General features: G+C 29.8%; 1 protein-coding gene across 1 annotated transcript; it reads left to right on the top strand.

The window, feature by feature from the left end:
* The first annotated feature begins 1,871 nt into the window (after positions 1-1,871).
* Positions 1,872-18,033, top strand: LOC135925981 (tetraspanin-3-like). The gene is made up of 6 exons (XM_065461601.1): positions 1,872-1,978; positions 14,419-14,691; positions 16,025-16,210; positions 16,459-16,536; positions 16,851-16,934; positions 17,795-18,033. Exons 1-6 carry the CDS (start codon positions 1,913-1,915, stop codon positions 17,891-17,893), a joined length of 786 nt encoding a protein of 261 aa, XP_065317673.1. The 5' UTR covers positions 1,872-1,912; the 3' UTR covers positions 17,894-18,033.
* The last annotated feature ends 184 nt before the right edge of the window (positions 18,034-18,217 follow it).

Genomic DNA, 18,217 nt, shown 5'->3' with positions numbered 1-18,217 from the left:
TCACTGCTATTTTGTTACTAAAATATGGAACGTGACTTCTGTTATCGTTATATTTATGCAGCGTCTACATGACAGGATTTTCACTAAATGCAAACCCCCTTCAAAAACCTTTGCCTACCCCCTTAAAAAATTCAGGCCACCTTCGGCGGCGGTGTCTCTTATTATTTTTGCCTATTTAATTTATTGATAGTCTTTCAAAGAATTTATAAAGGATAACTTAAATTAATCTCTACTACCAACTATTGATATTTTGTGAATATAAAGAACAATAAATTAATTATTATGGCATTATGAGCTTGCTGAAATATCTAAACCTTTTAAATTACATTTAAAAGGATAGTTTATTTGGAAAACAATATGTATGATTGTTTGCAATATATAGATTTGGTCGATGAATTCTATTATAATAATTCTATAAAGTATTTACAGCAATAAATTTTGTCCTATTTCATCTCAAAATTTAATAGATATACCCAAAAATAAATTTATCCTACCCCCATTAAAGCCGCCTACCCCCTCAAATAAATAGGATGCAAACTGTTCCTACCCCTCCCGCTCATGTAGACGCTGTTGATGTGTCAGTACTGTAGCAGTTTATGTAATTTTGATTGTATCTACCATCATATTTCGACATTAGATTATAGCTAGAATTCTCGTGTTATCTAGTATTATAATCTCTACAGTTTTTAATACAGAGTTATTGTAATTTGTCTCGGATAAAACCTTGGTAAACCACAATTAGTTTTTTCACCTCAGCAATAGCAATAACCCCAATTATCTTGACATCTTGGGACACGATTATTGTTTTGAATATCAAATTGATAGCCGTATAATTGTTGCCTAGATCGTTATACGATCAATTTGTTGTCTTGTCGATTGATTTGTTTTGTATCTTCTGTATTTTTTTTATAGTTCTTATTGAATTTATATATTTTATTACCATCTCAGCTTCCAAACTGACTTGAGGGTGTCTTCTCTAACTTACTCTCATCAAACTCTAGTTCGTCTGCCTCAATGACCATGTTTATTAGGGCAATGTTAAGCTTGCTTATGAGCTTAATCTTTTCCTTATTTATTATGTTGAAGTTTTTTATCTAAAAATTTAATTTTATCTCAAAAAAAATTTATTCGATCCCTAGCCTATACTCTTATATGGCTACCCCCTAATCCCCTTCAAAAAATTTGAAAGCAAAATGCTACCACTCATCAGGCACTGCCTAGATTGATATAATATTAATTCAATTCAACAAAAAATACATCAAATAAAAAAATCTGAAATAAAAACTAGGCTTAAATTATTTATAAAATTAAAATAAACATAATATATAAAAATAAAAATATTTTTCCACATTTAAAATAAGTAACGAGTAATTTTGTGTTACCTTTACTAAAAAAAGGAACTCGTTACTCATTTAACATCTTTTAAAATAACAAATGGCGTTTCATTTCCTCAGAAAGATAACGAAGTTTGGGTTCAGTCTAAAAATATAAATGGCTTATATATAAATTAAGTTCACATTTTATAATAAAAATATTTCGATTCTGTTAAATTGTTACCTTTCATTAAAATTAAAATTAAAGTTAATTTTTATTTTGAAATATATATATCACTATTGAAAGAATAATGTTATATAATGTTCAAAAACTATCAACGCTTAAGTATATAAGCTATATTTGTCATTTAAAGATAACTGATATACAAGATTTAAGAGTTAGTATCGACGTTATAATATCAACATAACTTTACAGAACTGCTAATTAGTAAAAAAATCTATTTATCTATATTTAACTGCCCACATTTAAATCATATTTGAATATTAATATTATTTACTATTAATTTAATCTTATCTTATAAAATATCCCTAATTACCTCTTGGATGTTATATTAACACATTATTCGTATTCCACCAAAATGAAATCGAGTGTGATGATATCAGTTTTGCGGATTTTTCTGGGAATATTATCGGCCATATTTTTAGTAAGTATTTGTTAGAAAATAAAAAATCTAACAAATATCTAAATTAATCTTTACAAAAATTTATAATATATACTTTAAATTTGCATAGTATATCAAAAATTTGCATATTATGATGTGAAAACAAGTTATAATTAAACTTATTATAAAAACCATTATTTTCTGAATAATGAATGTTACCTCACTGGTTAAATAAAATTAATTTAAATTACTCTTTTATTATATGGTTTTACATGAAAAATTTTATTGAATATAAGGATTTGATGTTTTTGAATAATAAAAATGAATATTATTTTTTTTAATGGCAAGAATGATTTAAAAAATAGTTCCCTAAAACATTTAGAGATCTTCAGTATAAATAAATATTTATCTTTTATAGGATAGTTACCTTATTTTGTACAAAATTTCCTAATAAATGATGTTTAGATATTGTTCGACTTCTGGGCTTGAATTTTTTAAAAAATATTTAATCCAGGTATATACTTGAGATTTTTTGAGTTACCATAACATTTTCTTAATAGTAATCAGATTAATCAGAATAATCGCTTTCTATATCTTTTTAATCAAACCTAATATGCTATTGGGGAAAATTATATTTATTTAATAATTACCTAGGGAGTTATAAGAATGAAAAAACTTGTTAAAACAAAACAATCATTTTTTTTGTTATACAAAAATATTATTATTACTGATTATTTGGGAAATATATCTACCAAATTTTCCTTCAAATTTTATCATTAATTTTTTGCAGTCCCTGACATGGAAACTTTCTCCGTTACTATTTGGCTAACCTTGAGAAATTAGCACATAATAATCCCTTTATTAAATACTCTAAAATATTTAATACAAAATTGTGGATAGAAACAGGTCCAGGTGCTTAATGTATTTCTACCGAATAAATATAAAGGGTTTGGGAAAGAGTCAGACTCTAAAAAGTAGGCATGGCCTAGCTACCATGTATTCATAAGGGGTTCAGCTGCCACATCTATTATCTTGATAATCTCAAATTAATAAGGTCTAGTCCAACTCTTGTTCACCTAGCTGTGTCTGTTGATGACCTTACAAATATCTATTGGTTTAGAAGGAAACATGTGGAATATTACCTATGTCTCCCAGTTCTCCTCTAACCAACCAAAAACATATACCGAATTATAACAACTGTAAACAATTAAAATGAGAAAGTCACCCTTTCAGATTTCATTAAACTGCGATAATTATTTTAACCAACTATACCCTAAAATTATAAATATTTTTTTTGGAAATCAATACTTAATAATTTATTTCCACACAATTATTTTAAAGTATCGACCAAAATATAAAAATTACCAATTCAATAAAACATATACGTTTTATATTGTTTAGAGTAAGGAGGGGGGGGGGGGGTTGCAGCTAAGATTTCAAACAAATAGAAAACAAACTCCAAAAATTATTATAATATTAAATCCAGATCTAAAAATAAATTATGCCTCGGTTTTTTTAGCAAAAAATCTTTTTTTTTGTGTATTCATTCATAATATTATTTATGCCCAATAGCTAATAGTTATTATAATTATCCTTCTAATATTTAAACATTTTTTAATAATGATGTGGCATTTTTAATTTCACTTCATCTCGCAGCAAAACTGGATAAAAAGGGAAACTCAATACAAAATTAGTATGATAGGTGGAGAAGAAGGGAGGAAAGAAGGATAAGTTGATTGACAGAATGTCCAACTGTCATGTTTCGGTTCAGTTCTTATTTTATTTGCCTAGTTTTTTTTACCCTTGTTATTATGGAACTATTCGGAGATTTTTAACAGTTCCTTTTTTTAGATTTTTTTCCGGTTTTTAGAAGAAGTAACTTAAACTTAACTATATGAATACCATTTATATTTTTAAAATCATATACCGACCCTTTTAAAATGAATAGATAGATATAATTTAAAAAAACCGTTATTCGAACCTATTATAACGGCTCGGACCCGGTTATCACGACTTACGGTGCGATTCGACACCCTTGACTTTGATTGGTTCTTATTTTTTATGAATAAGCCATTTGACAACACTCATAAATCAGTTAACTCATTCACCCAATTTAATCTTCAAATTATTTCATTTCATTCCTCTTTATACATAATACAATATAATATTAAATCTTATTAATTTATGATGCTTAAAATATTATATCGTTATTATATATATAGATATTACTTAATAAATAGTTATGTAGAACACATAAATCAATTAATCGATATATATATATATACATACAGAAAATGATTAATCTTTATCAATATATTTTAATTGTACTATATATATATATGTCTTATAGGGATCTGGAATCCGTGGGCATTCTGAATCTCTTGGGGCGAATTTTTAGATTTAGAAAATCTGATTTTACAGGAAATGTATTCTAGCATGTGTAGAGTTACCCAACCTGTAAAATTTCAAACAATTTTGCAAAGAAATTTTAGAACTAGAACTACTTCTAATTTATATTAATCTTTATTTAATGGATTTTTTTCATATAAATTTAACAAAAAAAAATATACCAAAATGTCTATGGCTGAAATTGGTTGAAATTCATAGGGTTAAAGACTCTACACATGCTTAGAATCCATTTCCGGTTAACTCGGATTCTAAAATTCTTCTAGAACGCGCTCGGTAAAAGGATTCAAATTCCAGAGATTCCTAATCCCCATACGACATAAATAACAATGTAACACGATAAGATATATTATTTTTTTTTGTTTCTTCCCATGAATCAAAAATCAATTTAAGACCTATATTTTGCGCTACGCCCAAACTCGAAATTTTATCGTAACCGCTACCGAATAGTTATAAAGAAAGAAAGGTATTCGAAAGAAGAGAACACCGAACTGTCGTAAAGTGCGTTCGAATCGGTTTGTATAACCACCACCCGTATTTAAAAATCATTATTTTATTTTGTTCTTTATAATGGGGGGTGGGTATCGTATTTTTGAACATTATTTTTAACGGAATTATATTTCATTTATATAAATATTTATATAGGTGGTTAACGTTTTTTTATATAATAAAATACATAAATTCCAACTTATTAGATAATTCAATTTAATAAATTCAAAACTTGTAAAAATAGTACTGAACTGCAAAAGGAGACCCATGCGAATTTCTGAATCCTGAATGAGTTGATATATAAATTTGTTCAAAAAAAGATCTCCGAATTGTAACTGAAACGTTTTGATTAACGATTTCAAATCCCTGTTGTTTTTTTAGCAATATTCTAGGCATACTTTTAAGTACTAATTATAATTTATCAACATTTCGTTGGGCTATAATATTACGTCTTCTCCGCGTTAATCTTTTAACCGCTCCTAACTCCCGGAAAAGGGGTTTTTTAGGGTCTGGGTAAAATACGATCCTACTTCGGGTAAGAAATTTTACTTTTTAAAATTTCGATTTTTTTTTACAAAGGACAGCGATAAAACAACTTCGGACGACCTAGCCCTAAAGTGAAAAATAAATAGATAAATTTAGCCTTTCCTAGAGGATATTTATTAAAACAGGTAGAATAGTAGATCTACCCCTAGTCTTTTGGAAACTTTTTACTTATACTTTTTTGTTGTTGTTTTTAAGTTCAAATTTTACGTCGCGAAACAAAAGAATAAGAAACATGTGGTGAATAGTTTTTAAAATCATTGTCATCGTTTGTATATGTACAATAAAAATTAGGCGTTTCTGTAGTAATTATTTTATTTTTTTTTGTAATAATCAATTTATTATCATAAAATACATGAAATTTATAAAATATAATTATCGCAATTATAAAAATATATTTTTTTTAGATATTTCTCTTCCGATGATGGCCATGTATATCCTTTATAGATTAATTTAAAAAATTGTAACGCGAGATTTAGAAGCTCGTGTTTGATTGGTCGAAATGACCTTCTAAGGTTGATGCTGGATCTTTTGGCTGAGGGGCTTGATTAGGGATTTCCCTACCTTCTCCCCTAACAGTTCATTAGAACCACGATGGATACGAATATATTTGTTTTCGGTAGTGTTGTTAAATTACCTAACTTTTCAACTATAAAACAGCGTGGCCATGTTTCTAACCACGATCAATCTTCGATCAATTTTTTAGGCTAAAAAGTTTGATTAATCCGCAATTGAGGTGGTCGGTAATTTAAAAACACTAGTTTTCGGCTGTGCAAACTTTAATGGGATTTTTGCGATTAATTGGATCATTAATTTTTATCGGTAGTGGGAAAGGCCGGGGGGGGGGGCAAAAATAGTTTTAATCAAATCAGCGCTTTTCTAGTCTATAAACGGAAACCTATGAACGAAATAAAAATAATATAAAAAAAACGTAACGCGTGCGCGTCCCTTGCTTAAATTAAGGCTGTCATTCAAAATTGTAAATAAGTTCTAAAACTAAAGGATTGGTCTTCGAAATTTATAATATCGTCTGCGTTCTTATTTCGTTAATTTCGAATTATTCTTTTTTTTTAGAATTATGGGTAAGTTATTTTATATTAATATTACAAATCGAAGAATTAAAAAATTTCCGTTTTTTTAAAATGTTAGAAAAGCTCATTTTATGGGTACTATAAGACTGTCTTACGCGTATAGCTTGCCAACGCATAGCTAGAAATATGATCGAATGCCCTTGGCCTTAGCTATGATATTACATGTTATTTAAAATTTTGGTTTAGTATAAATAAGCAGTAAAGTATACTTACTTATGGAGATCTTCGGAAAATGTGACACCAAAAATAAGATGGATTGGTTAGCGGCGAAAACGATTACGGTAGGCGATTTTATTTTGCCTTCGGGTTCTGAGGTTGAGCGATTGTAGGTTGGCTCCGTTACCGCCGAAAATAGAAAATGCCAAACGCTATAAGAATTATTCGATCCATTGGAACCTTCACGTTTTTGTCTATATAATTTATAATTTAAAAAGTTTACGTAAAAATTTGAATGAAAATGCCTTTCCTATAATATCGTTTATTTTGTATATTTATTAGTTTATGCGCTGTTTTTTTAAACAAAAATAGGGAATTTCTTATAAAATTAAGTAGGGGAGGATGTTGGGTAGGGTGGTTGGGCTTCACCCAAATTTTCGGGTATCATTAAAAAAAACAATTATATTTGCCAAATCATATTTTTCACGGGGAGGTTTTTGGGGTTTTGTGTAACGCTAAGTGGTTTCTCTATTAAAAAAATGCGAAAATTTTTGATTTTATAAAAATTTGGATAACGTGAAAATAGTTAATATTTCGTAAATTGAAGGTCGGGAAAAGATTTTATGATTTCCAAACTGACTAGGGATGCTCATTCTATAAATAGGGTTCGCCTTAAAACTGACATCTACCAATCAACATGATCAACGATGAGAAGAAGAAAAAATCCCCCTTGTCCTAAGCCAGCTGTTGTTCCATTTAGGGATGGGCAAATATTTTCTAAAAAAACCTGATTTAGTTTCCCTGTCTTTTTGTTTAAAGATTTAAATTTAAAAAAAATAAATTTGTTCGCACTATAAGAGGTCATTTTTATTTTTTGAAAAAAAAAAGAAGATAGAAGTGATGTATGTTTGGATAAGAACATCTTGTTTTTTATTACAAAAAAACTATATGTTTTTATTATTTGAGATAATTTGGTAATTTCGTAAATTTTGATTTGGCCAAAAATATCGTTCCGACTAATAGCTAGAAAAGGCCGTAGAAAATATATGTGCAAACCGCAGAGTTGTTAAAAGATACTTTTTAAATGGATCTAGATAGAGATACATCGTCTAAAATAATATCTAGATACCGATATTTTAATCAAAAATCTATACAGATACAGATACCACATTTTTATATCTAGATACATATAGATCCTTTAACAACTCTGGTAAACCGACAAATTAGCTCGGAAAATTATTAGCAACAAAAACGCGGGTTTTGGGGGTTTTTCCTAGTTTAGACAATGGTTAGAAAAAATTTTAAGCCCTAGATTTTGGATGCTTAGCTCATAGCTAGATTTGGCCAATTTCGCCAATTAGCTAAGAGGCCTGAGCCAGATTAGGATTGCACCAATCGCAGCTGTTTCTTAACCAAACATTTTCAACTATTCTGGTAAATAAATCGTCACCTAGTCCCGTAAATTAGTCGACTAAGTCGGCGCGACAGGATTCGAATAAAAAATCCGGTACGATAAAATATTTACGCGATGGTTGGCTCGACCCGACAAATCAGCAAGAAGCGTCGCTTCGAATTTCACTTTATTTCTAAAATAATTTAATATGGTTTCTTTGGCGAACGTGTAAAAAATTTATAAATTCTAAAATTAATAATTTATTTACTTAACCTTTTATTATATTAATTTTTGTTACTTTTTTATAAAATAATTCGAGATTACATTTTTTTTTTATTTAATAATCCATTTTTAATATTTTTTTTCTTAATCCTATTTGCTATTATTTTTATTATTTTTTTTTAAACACTGGAATGCGAAATATTTCTTTTGTTCGTGCGCCGCGCGGCGTTTTTTTAACGCGACTAAATTATATCCGACCCGCAACGGGCCATAAATCCGTACGATTTTAACAGTCCGGGTGGGGCGCTTGTAACTAAATTTTAGCCCGAACCGGGCCTGCCCGAAATTTTTTCGTAAATCGTGTCAATCAACAATTAGTCTATAATCGTGCGATAAATTATTCAACCGTACCGAGTCGGGTTTACTTATCGATACCCGTTTTTAAACATGCGTATTCTCGGGATGTTCCCTGTACAATTTTTTTAAATTAGTCGCTTCCCTAAATCGCTGGCTTTTCATTGGTTCATTTTTTCTTTCTCAAAGAAGATATATCCGTAATTTAAAGTTTTAGATTTCGAATTTGTAAGGGCTTGCCCTCGTAAATGCTTTCTAAGGGGAATTTTTTTAACCAAAAATTGGGAGGGTTTTTTTTCGGGGGAATTATTTTCCGAAATTTGTCTGGAGATACTTGTTCGAGGTATCGAGAATTGTAACGTTATTTTGTATCGGTATAATGGTAGAAATATAAAGCGTTGCCCCTCATTGACCTTGTAACATGCATATGGTCTATTTATAGGCTACAAACGATCAAATTGCTCAAAATGAAAAAAAAAATTCATTCAGTTTTAACCTATTATAAAACCTACAGTTTTAACTGCAAAGACCGTCTTTGGCTTATCGGATCGAAATATCTTAGAAAAACAATTCTTATTTAAAAATTATTATAAATTTTTTTTTGATACATTTAATCATGTTAAATATTGACGCGTATTTTTTTTATGACTAATAAACCCGAAAGCGTTTTACGAATTTTAACGCCTACCTTTTTCGCAAAATGATTGAGGAAGGCGATGGATTCTTTTTTTTTTTTTGAAAATGTTAGATCCCGAAAGGGAACATATCTACTATTTATCATCTCCAAGTATCGTTTCGCCGAAATTATATAATAATTATTTATTTTTAAAAAAAATTATAATAAACTTTCCCTCCTCGTGGAGTCCATTGTTCTTGGATTGAAAATTAAAGCGTCATTTTTTTGTATATCGAATTAACAATTGTTTAAATGTTTTTTTTAAAAAAAAAATTAATTAGAAAGTAAAAATAAGGAATATGAGAGAAAGGGGAAAAGGAAGTAAGCTCGTGGTATAATGAAAACGATTAATTTATGACACCATTTTAAAAAATGGTCGCGAGTCACGTGAACTGTCCTACGAACACCCGTTATTATCAAAAAATAATTTCGTGGCACTTAACCGACTTTATTATTTTAATGGATGTGAAATTAATCGTCTAAAAAAAATTTTATCAAGGTTTTATTTTGTATATATATATATATATATTTTTTATCGAACATTACGCTTATGTTATTATTTACTGAGGCCACCATATAAATTTATTATATATAAAGGACACATCTTAAAAAAAGGCAATAAAAACGGTAATGCACAATTATGGTCATTATCTTCGGTAGAGCATAATTGAACACCTATTACTTCATCATGTTTATCAAGTTTAATTGCCGAAGCAAAATGATAATGATTATTTTTTTTAAACATTTGACATAAAGAACGGTTTGTTTTTTTCGCGAGTGAAAAAAACAACAACCTTTATTTGAGAATTTTTTTTTCGAACAAATATATTTAACGCGTAGTTCATTTAAAAGGGGGCATTTGGCCCCCTCAATATGTTTTTTGACCCCCTCCCCATCAAGCAAAACATTAGACACGCGCCTGCAAATGTATGGACCATTTAACCCCGATTCAACCAAACTTTTTAAAAATTAAGATATTGGCCAACATAATCTTATGCGAGCCTTGAAATTTCTTTAACAGATGTTTTTGATTGGGTTAAAAATTGATCGAGAAAATCCTTATCACGAATGGCTTGTTTGGCTAATAGCTAACCGGAGCCATTTTTCTCAATCACCCGTACGCTTTCACCGGATCGATAATCGGGGCGCGTTGTCCGTTTAAAAATCTAGGGAATCCGTTATTTATGGGCCTTCGAGTGTTGGCGGAATCGTGCTTCAAATTTGTTAAATTCGTAAATTGCGCCATGCTCGTTACAGTTATAACTGTTTCCCTCTGTTTATACTCCTATCCTAAGTTATAATCATGATTACAATAAAATCGAATCATCGTTAATAATATTTAGAACTCTATTCAAATCTTGAATTATAAATCGAATGTGATTATAAGGACAAATCGACTTTTTTTAACGCCTTCAAAAAAGTATTGCAATTTATGTAGACAAAATAAAAAATCGCTCGCGATCGCGGTGTCCTAGCTCGCTCTTAAACTTTTTAGAGCGAGATGAGAATATTTACTAACAGCTGGGACCGAACCTCTTGAAAAAAAGTTACTTTTAATTTCAGTACAAGACGTAAATTGATCATACATCTTAAAATCTATCCTAATTTTTTTTTAGGGTTGACCCCAATCATCGATTTTAAAATGTCGCGTAGTATTCGATATCCGATCTTTTATCGGTAATTGATTGATCAAAATTATCTAAAAATAACTGGTTGATTTTCTAAATATGTAACGTTTATTTTTATCGATTAGTTTATAGATATATCAGGAACCTGCAGAGGTACCATTTGTACGGCCCGGCCCGGCCCGGATTTTTTTCAAAATAAATTTTCGGCCCGGCCCCGGTTTTTTTAAAGATATTTTCAGTCCCGGTCCGGATTTTAAAATATATTTTATTTATTCTTGATTTTTATAGCTAATAATGGCGATTTCAAATATTTGGTTTTAAAATATACGGCCCGGTCCGGGTATATTTGAAAAAATTAAAATACGGCCCGGCACATGTACCCGGGTCAAGCCCGGCCGGGCCTGCAGGCCTCTATTAGATATGATTTTACTTCTTCCATTTTGTTAATTTTTTTATTAATTTTACTACAAACTACCTCCACTCATATTATTGGTATATTGAATTTGTTGAATAAATTCAATTTCGTTTTTATAATACTTTATTTTTCCAGTGCGAAAATCGATAAAAATTTACAGTTTTTTTCCACTTGTTTACATTTCTTTTTCGTAATTTTTTTATTTATAAATTTGATTTTAAATTATATTTTTTAAATTTTTTTTACACTAATACCTTTTAAATTAGTGATATTAATTTAATGTAAATTTTTTATCTAGAATTCATTTTTTATAAATTATAAACGACCAAAATGTTGGTCCAAATGGGTAAGGCCCAAGGCTTTCAAACATCCTAATTCGTGAGATCAGTATTATTAATTCATCTAAGAAATGATATTTTAGCAGAGATTTGGCAATACTTATTAGAGCCCATGGGCCGATCTAACTAGTAGAAGTATATATAGATACTGGGGACTTTTGAACCTACTCAAAAGATAGAGGGAGATCTAAAGAGTAATTTAGGGTGATTATAGAAAAATTGTTCTTAAGAATCGGCACGTTCTATTTTTCGAACAGATGATTTTATGGGATTTCTATCGGCGAGCCTTAGAATGATTAATGAACTCGGGAAAAACCGGACCGGACCAGGGTATTAGCGTAAAGCGGTTACCGCCTCGGATCTCGGAAATGCTTGAAAAAGCTTTTTTTTAAAAATTTCTTTAACATATTTTCTCTTAAAAATATCTGTTCTATTTTAACTACTTAATATATTTTATGAATATTTTTTTTATATTGATCAATCATATAATAGTTTTATTTTTACAATAATTTTGTAACAATATTTGATATATTTATTAATAACTTCCAATCACTTTTATTCAATCAATCAAATAAATTAATTACAATTTATATTTTTATTATAAAATACATTATTTGTAAAAAAAAAGCAGGTAATATTAACAATTTATTTTATTTTTATATTATATTGTCGTGTCACTTTTATTTGTCGTTTTTTTTTATAAAATTAAAATTTCTTTGCTTTTCCCACAAAGGTAAAATTTCCTATAATTTATTTAATATAAAAAAATATATAATTAATTAAAATAAAATTAACGGATATCGTGAAAAATAAAATTTTTGTAAAGTTATACGCGGACAAAGTATATAGGTAATTCTCGTTATCTTATTTAAAAAAAATGACAAAACGACAAAAATGAATTTTTTATTTTTAATTTCTTTTGTTCGACAAAGGGGGAAATACATTCTTCACATTGGTTATTATCATTAATTGATACGAGGAAATTAAAAACAAATATAATTTGATTGCCGACAATTAAACTTGTAATAATGTTGAGCCGCGAAAGATTTAAAAAAACGCGTAAAACGAATCGCGACAATATCCGTTTTTTTTGCGGAGACGCTTTTTGGAAGGTCGGGGTATTCATCTTGATTTCTTCTCTCTCACTCTCTTTTTGATAAATTCTATTCCGTACCGCTTCTTAGAGTCATGTAAATTTGTATTCTTCTAGCCCTAAGCCTGGTTTTCCAACTTTTTATTTTTTTTGAACCAGGACCGGTCCGAACTTGTTCTTCCAGAGATGGAAAAAATAATCATTCTTTATTTCCGGCGCTTTTTTAGAACTTCCGGCCGACATTTGGCCCTCTACCGCTTATAGTTAAGCCCGCAACCATAATTGTTCTTATGTTATGGCTTCATCTAAAATGCGGATATTATTTTTTTTGCACTAGAGAAACAATTTTCCGAATTTGCATATCTTCCCTGAAACACTTTTAGAAATCGATTTTTTGATAAGGGAGAGGGGGGGTTGATATTTATTGATTTTTCCTGGATCCAGATATCGCAGTTGTATTTATATATATATAAAATATGACGTTTAATTTTTCTTCAAAATTTACCCTAATTTTTTGTATTTGTCGCGAATTAAGTTTTTTTTAAAAATATCGCTATTCGCTCCCAAGGGAACGCGACAATTGTTCCTATTCGAAATCGCGTTCGCGTTTTTTTAATATTTATTTTATGAGTATAAATATATATATAAATAATAATTTTATTTAAACTCAAAACTTAATTGGAACTATCTGCTAAAGTCTCTCAGCAAAACAAGATTTGCGATCTAATTATTGGATAGTTCAAAATTTTTAGAAATAACGTTATAGTTTCCCAGGAAACTTTGATAGTTGTCACGTGACAAAGCTGATTGCGTTGATTTGTGAAATTTTAGATGAGGATCAGATCCTCGATCCTCGCTAAATTCAGATGATTGTTTTTTTTAAAAAAAAGACTTAAAATCTTCCAAAATTATAGCTAATGGGGGGGGGGGGTGCCTAAGGACCTATTTAGTAGAAATAATTATTTGCCGGGTGAAACGGAAATTTGAAAGGTCGTACTTTTCGGTTTTTTCTGTTCTTTTAATTAATCGGGTTTAATATTTGGGTGAGAGGAGAAACGGATTAACAGAGGTGAAATCTCAAATAAGATGCTTTCCTCTTGAGTCAAACGGATATTTATAAGGCCATCGTTGCGTGATTAGCCATACCTTATTTATTTGAGACATCTATGACTATTGGACCGTGAACCAATAAGAATACGGGTAAACTAAACCATCTAGGTGGGGACTTATTCCCGCTCCTTTACATTTATGAGATAAACATATGTTGCAGCCTAATGTGATAACATTTAATTTTTTTTAAAAAACCAATACTCCTATTTTATAGGGTTGCACCTATCCGATCCAATCCGACATTTTTTCATCCGATAACCGATACAGATACGATGTTTTGATTGATTTATTTGCCGTCCATCTTCAGATCGATGCCATCAAAAAAGATGACTAACTGTAAACCAGAAAAGCACCGAATATCACTTTTTATACACAAACCGATTCGCGGATACTAACTCGGTATTAGCCGAACCCGGATACTAACCATTTATCGGCCGATACTGGGCAAGTATCTATGCATCGCTCTGAAATTTTAAGGCACAGCCCCCAACAATTTTACAAATCATAAATATAAATCTACCGATCTTCATTTGGAAAAAATATAAAATAACTTAATTTTTATATTCAGGCCCTCTCAGCCGCCTTATTTTTCTCCACCGTATGGCTCTTCTCCGCTTACAGCCATTACGAGGACATCCGCAACGCGAAATTCGCCCTCATTCCTACCACCGCTATATTCGGTCTCGCGGTGATTTTACTGGTCGTCGGTTTGACCGCCGCGTTTACCTGCTGCTGTTGCTACAACAACAAATGCTTGCCCAGCACTCTGGCCATATTCCTGTTCCTGCTTCTGGGTTTAGAGCTGACGGCTTGCGTACTCGCCTACAAGTACAAATCCGCGGTACGCACCTTAATTATTATTCTTTACCTCGATAAATTTTGATATAAACCTCCTTTTCCGTTTTTTTACAGTTATTTAAGAAAAATATATATTATTATATATTTGCGAAATTAGATCATTAATGTTCCACCTTCTCCACAGAAAATCAATAATCTTTGATTTGAATTTTTTTTGAACGTTTCCCCCCCCCCCCTGTTTTACCAAATATAATTGACAAAAAAAGTTAGGATTTTTGTCCTACTTGATCATCATAATATGATGGTAATGTGTAGTTCTTGTAATAAATGAGTATAGTTTTAACAGTATTTCTAAGCTTTCTCCCTTATTTATAATGTTTAATGTAATTGTAATGCGGTGGTAGTTTAATGACTATAAAATTATAAAGTTTATTAGTATATCCATTTTTGTTATTTAACTATATAAATTAGTCATATCATCCATCACATAACATTCAATTGACCTAAAAAATAAAGAAGATAGTTTATTTTTTTTACAATAAAATTAATTTTCAAAAATAACAAAAAATATATAAAATATTTGTTTTTTTTTGAAGGATAAGTGAAAATATAAAATGTGAAAAAAAATAAGTCAACATAAGTTTTTACCTAAATTTAATTTAATTACATATTTTAATAAAAAAAAAAGAAAGAAATAATACATAAAAAAATTCGATTAAAATTTTTGTGATATATCGTTAGTTATCGACCTTTTTTTTATTTTTGTCATAATTTTATAATTTTTTATAAAAATATGATTTATGTCAACCTTTGTTTGTGACCTATAAGGCGGCATAGGGTATTCGAGCCGTTTAGACTAACCGAGATTTCGCTAATAGATGGTCCGAACCGGTTCCTTCCCTCTCACGTGATACTGTTCTGGATGAAATACCGAGTTGGTCATTTTTTTAGAAAACGGCCTCAAAACGAGCCGGTTAACAACACTAGCTTTAGGGAACCGAATACCTTTAACAATACTTTTTTGAACCCGAAGCAGTGAAAATAATATCGTAAAGTTGTGGTTAGGTAGCTCTCACTATTTCATTAGGAAAAAAAAATAATATTATGCAGGCCTTAGGATTTTTCTCGTAGGTGGCACGAAGGTCTTGAACAATCTATTAACGAAATCTAACGACTTTGACGATGTTTTTCTGGCTTATATAATATCTCTTTATTACCATAGACAACGTCAGGAATCTCGAATCTGTACATTTTAATGGGGGGGGAGGGGGTTAATTTTCCTCCAGGAATAGCGCGCTTTTAGTAAATCGAGTTTCAAGGGTAAAACCTGTAGTCCTTTAGTAAGATATCATATTTTGTTTAAAAAAAATGTCAAGTTGGAATCGGAAGTGAAAAGGGAGTTGGTAGACGCCTTCCAACATTATTCCAATGTCTCGGACCTCTACGACGAGATAAATTTCGTCCAGACCAAGTTGAAATGTTGCGGCATTTACAATTATTCTGATTGGTCCGAAACTCCTTGGTACAAAGCTATCAAAGAAGCCGATCCGTCGAGTGATAGGGTAAGGAGTCATTATTTAATTAGCATTTTTTTTAAAACATCGATACAAATATGAATGTCCATCCAATCACACCCCAGCAAAAATTTCTCTATTTTATATTTTTTTTTATTAATCCCTTCATAGATCACCCATAATTTTTTAATCCTATTCTTAGGCATAAAGTTGATTTTACTTTTCGTTGTAATCATAATATATTTAAGGTGCAACTGGCCTAATTAAAAATAATAACTGTATTTTTTTTGAAACAGGTCGTGCCAAGTAGTTGTTGCGTCAAGGCTTACGAATGTTCTGGAAGCCTCGAAGAACCTACGACATATTATCATAAAGTAATTTAAATTTTGTTATAGAAGAATTTTCTTTTATAGGGATCAGGTTAGACAAGGTTAGCATTTTTTTTTTGGTTTTGATTCGTTCCACTTCCTTTAAGATGAAATTTAGGATTTTTTTTTCCGGAAAATTGCGAAATCACCGATATAATTTTATATTCACTGATTTCTCTAAAGCGTGACACTTTTTAGTCCAGTTTTCCCGGGACCCTACTCTAAAATTATGGGACAAATTTGAATTAAAAAAAACGATTTCTTTGTTATAATCTTATATCCAGAGCCCAAAATAACCACCATTTTGTATATACCTTAAGGGCTGCTTTACAAGATTTAAAAACGTTTTTTCCAACAACTTGATTTACATTGCAGAGGTTGCCGTCGCCTTTTTCGTTATTCAAGTAACTTCTTATATATTTTGTTTCTGGCATTTTTATTGTCGTAACTAAATAGCATTTTAAAATTTAGGTTGTACCTTAATATCTGGGGTTTAAATGGCCATAATTACGTTTGTAAAATCGTAAAATGCCTAAAAATATTTTGAATAAGGCATGATTTGATTTTTTTAAATTTCGCGATTCAAAATCCGATACTAAATTAAAGTACGGCCTCGAAAACTTTGCCGAATTCGTTTTTAAAGCGATATTAGGCGAGTTTATAAATGATGCACTTTAAATTGAGAGTAATATTTTACCAAATTGAATTGATGTTTTACGATATTTTAAATAATTTTTTACGCGATATTTTTGAAGAAAAAAAACCCTAATGATGTGATAAATTTACGGAATTCCTCACAAAAAAACACCTAAGAGTATTTGCTAATTTTTGAGTAAGATTTTGATGGAAGAAATCTTCAAAAAAATTTATCGAAATATTTTAAAAATAAGTTTTTGGTCCTATAAATTTTAAAAGAGGGTTATAAAATTCATCCGAAATATTTTAACTCATCTGGAAAGAACCGTGACTGAGGAAATTTAATTATTTATTGGTAATTAATACTTTGGGTGATTTGTTGATTTCGCGAGAGTTAGTAAAATATAATATTTAGCATTTGTTATTGGTCATCGATCAAATATTTTCCGAATACCTATTAATTACAGTTCTACGTTCCATCACGTTACCACTTACTAATGGGAGTTTGGAATCGGAACCCTCTGAACAGAGCTAAATCTAGGAACCTGAACCCGAAGCCCTCACTCCAAACTGCCATTAACTATATTGTAATCTTTAGATTTATGATATTAAAAAAATAAAAATTCAGCTTCTTGGAGTCGTTTTCTCCCTCATCCTCTTGTGTCAGAAGAAGGAGGTCTCTCATTCTTACCGAGTATTAAATCACGATATGGATTACACTATATGAAGCAACAAATAAAATCTTATATTCATTTTTTATAATATATTATATTTTGTATAGCCCAACTTTATAAAAGTATTTCCTTTTCATTTTTTTTTACTACTAACGGACATTTTGTCCTTTATTTTGTGGACCTCCTTGAAAAAAAAATGTATTTATAATTTTTTTAAATATTATTATTATTTCGTAATAGTATTTTTCAAAGAAATTTATATATAATATAAATATACAAAAATACATATAAAAATAATATATTAAAATAATATGAATAATAAATAATTATAAATGAAATTCATATTTTGAAAAATAAAAACATTTATCTTCGTTTTT

The sequence above is a fragment of the Gordionus sp. m RMFG-2023 genome, chromosome 3, assembly GCF_954871325.1.
Source record: "Gordionus sp. m RMFG-2023 chromosome 3, tfGorSpeb1-WG-v2, whole genome shotgun sequence".
NCBI classification, from domain to species: Eukaryota; Metazoa; Nematomorpha; class Gordioida; order Chordodea; family Parachordodidae; genus Gordionus; species Gordionus sp. m RMFG-2023.
The sequence above is the reverse complement of the archived record's forward strand: the minus strand, read 5'-3'. Positions and strand labels throughout refer to the sequence as shown.

Excerpts from the sequence above, each read along its gene's own strand:
- LOC135925981 (XM_065461601.1), top strand. The coding sequence starts at position 1,913 with ATGAAATCGAGTGTGATGATATCAGTTTTGCGGATTTTTCTGGGAATA. Across the intron at positions 14,692-16,024 it reads CCTACAAGTACAAATCCGCG|TTGGAATCGGAAGTGAAAAG; the intron begins GTACGCACCTTA and ends AAAAATGTCAAG. Across the intron at positions 16,537-16,850 it reads CTACGACATATTATCATAAA|GGCTGCTTTACAAGATTTAA; the intron begins GTAATTTAAATT and ends ATATACCTTAAG.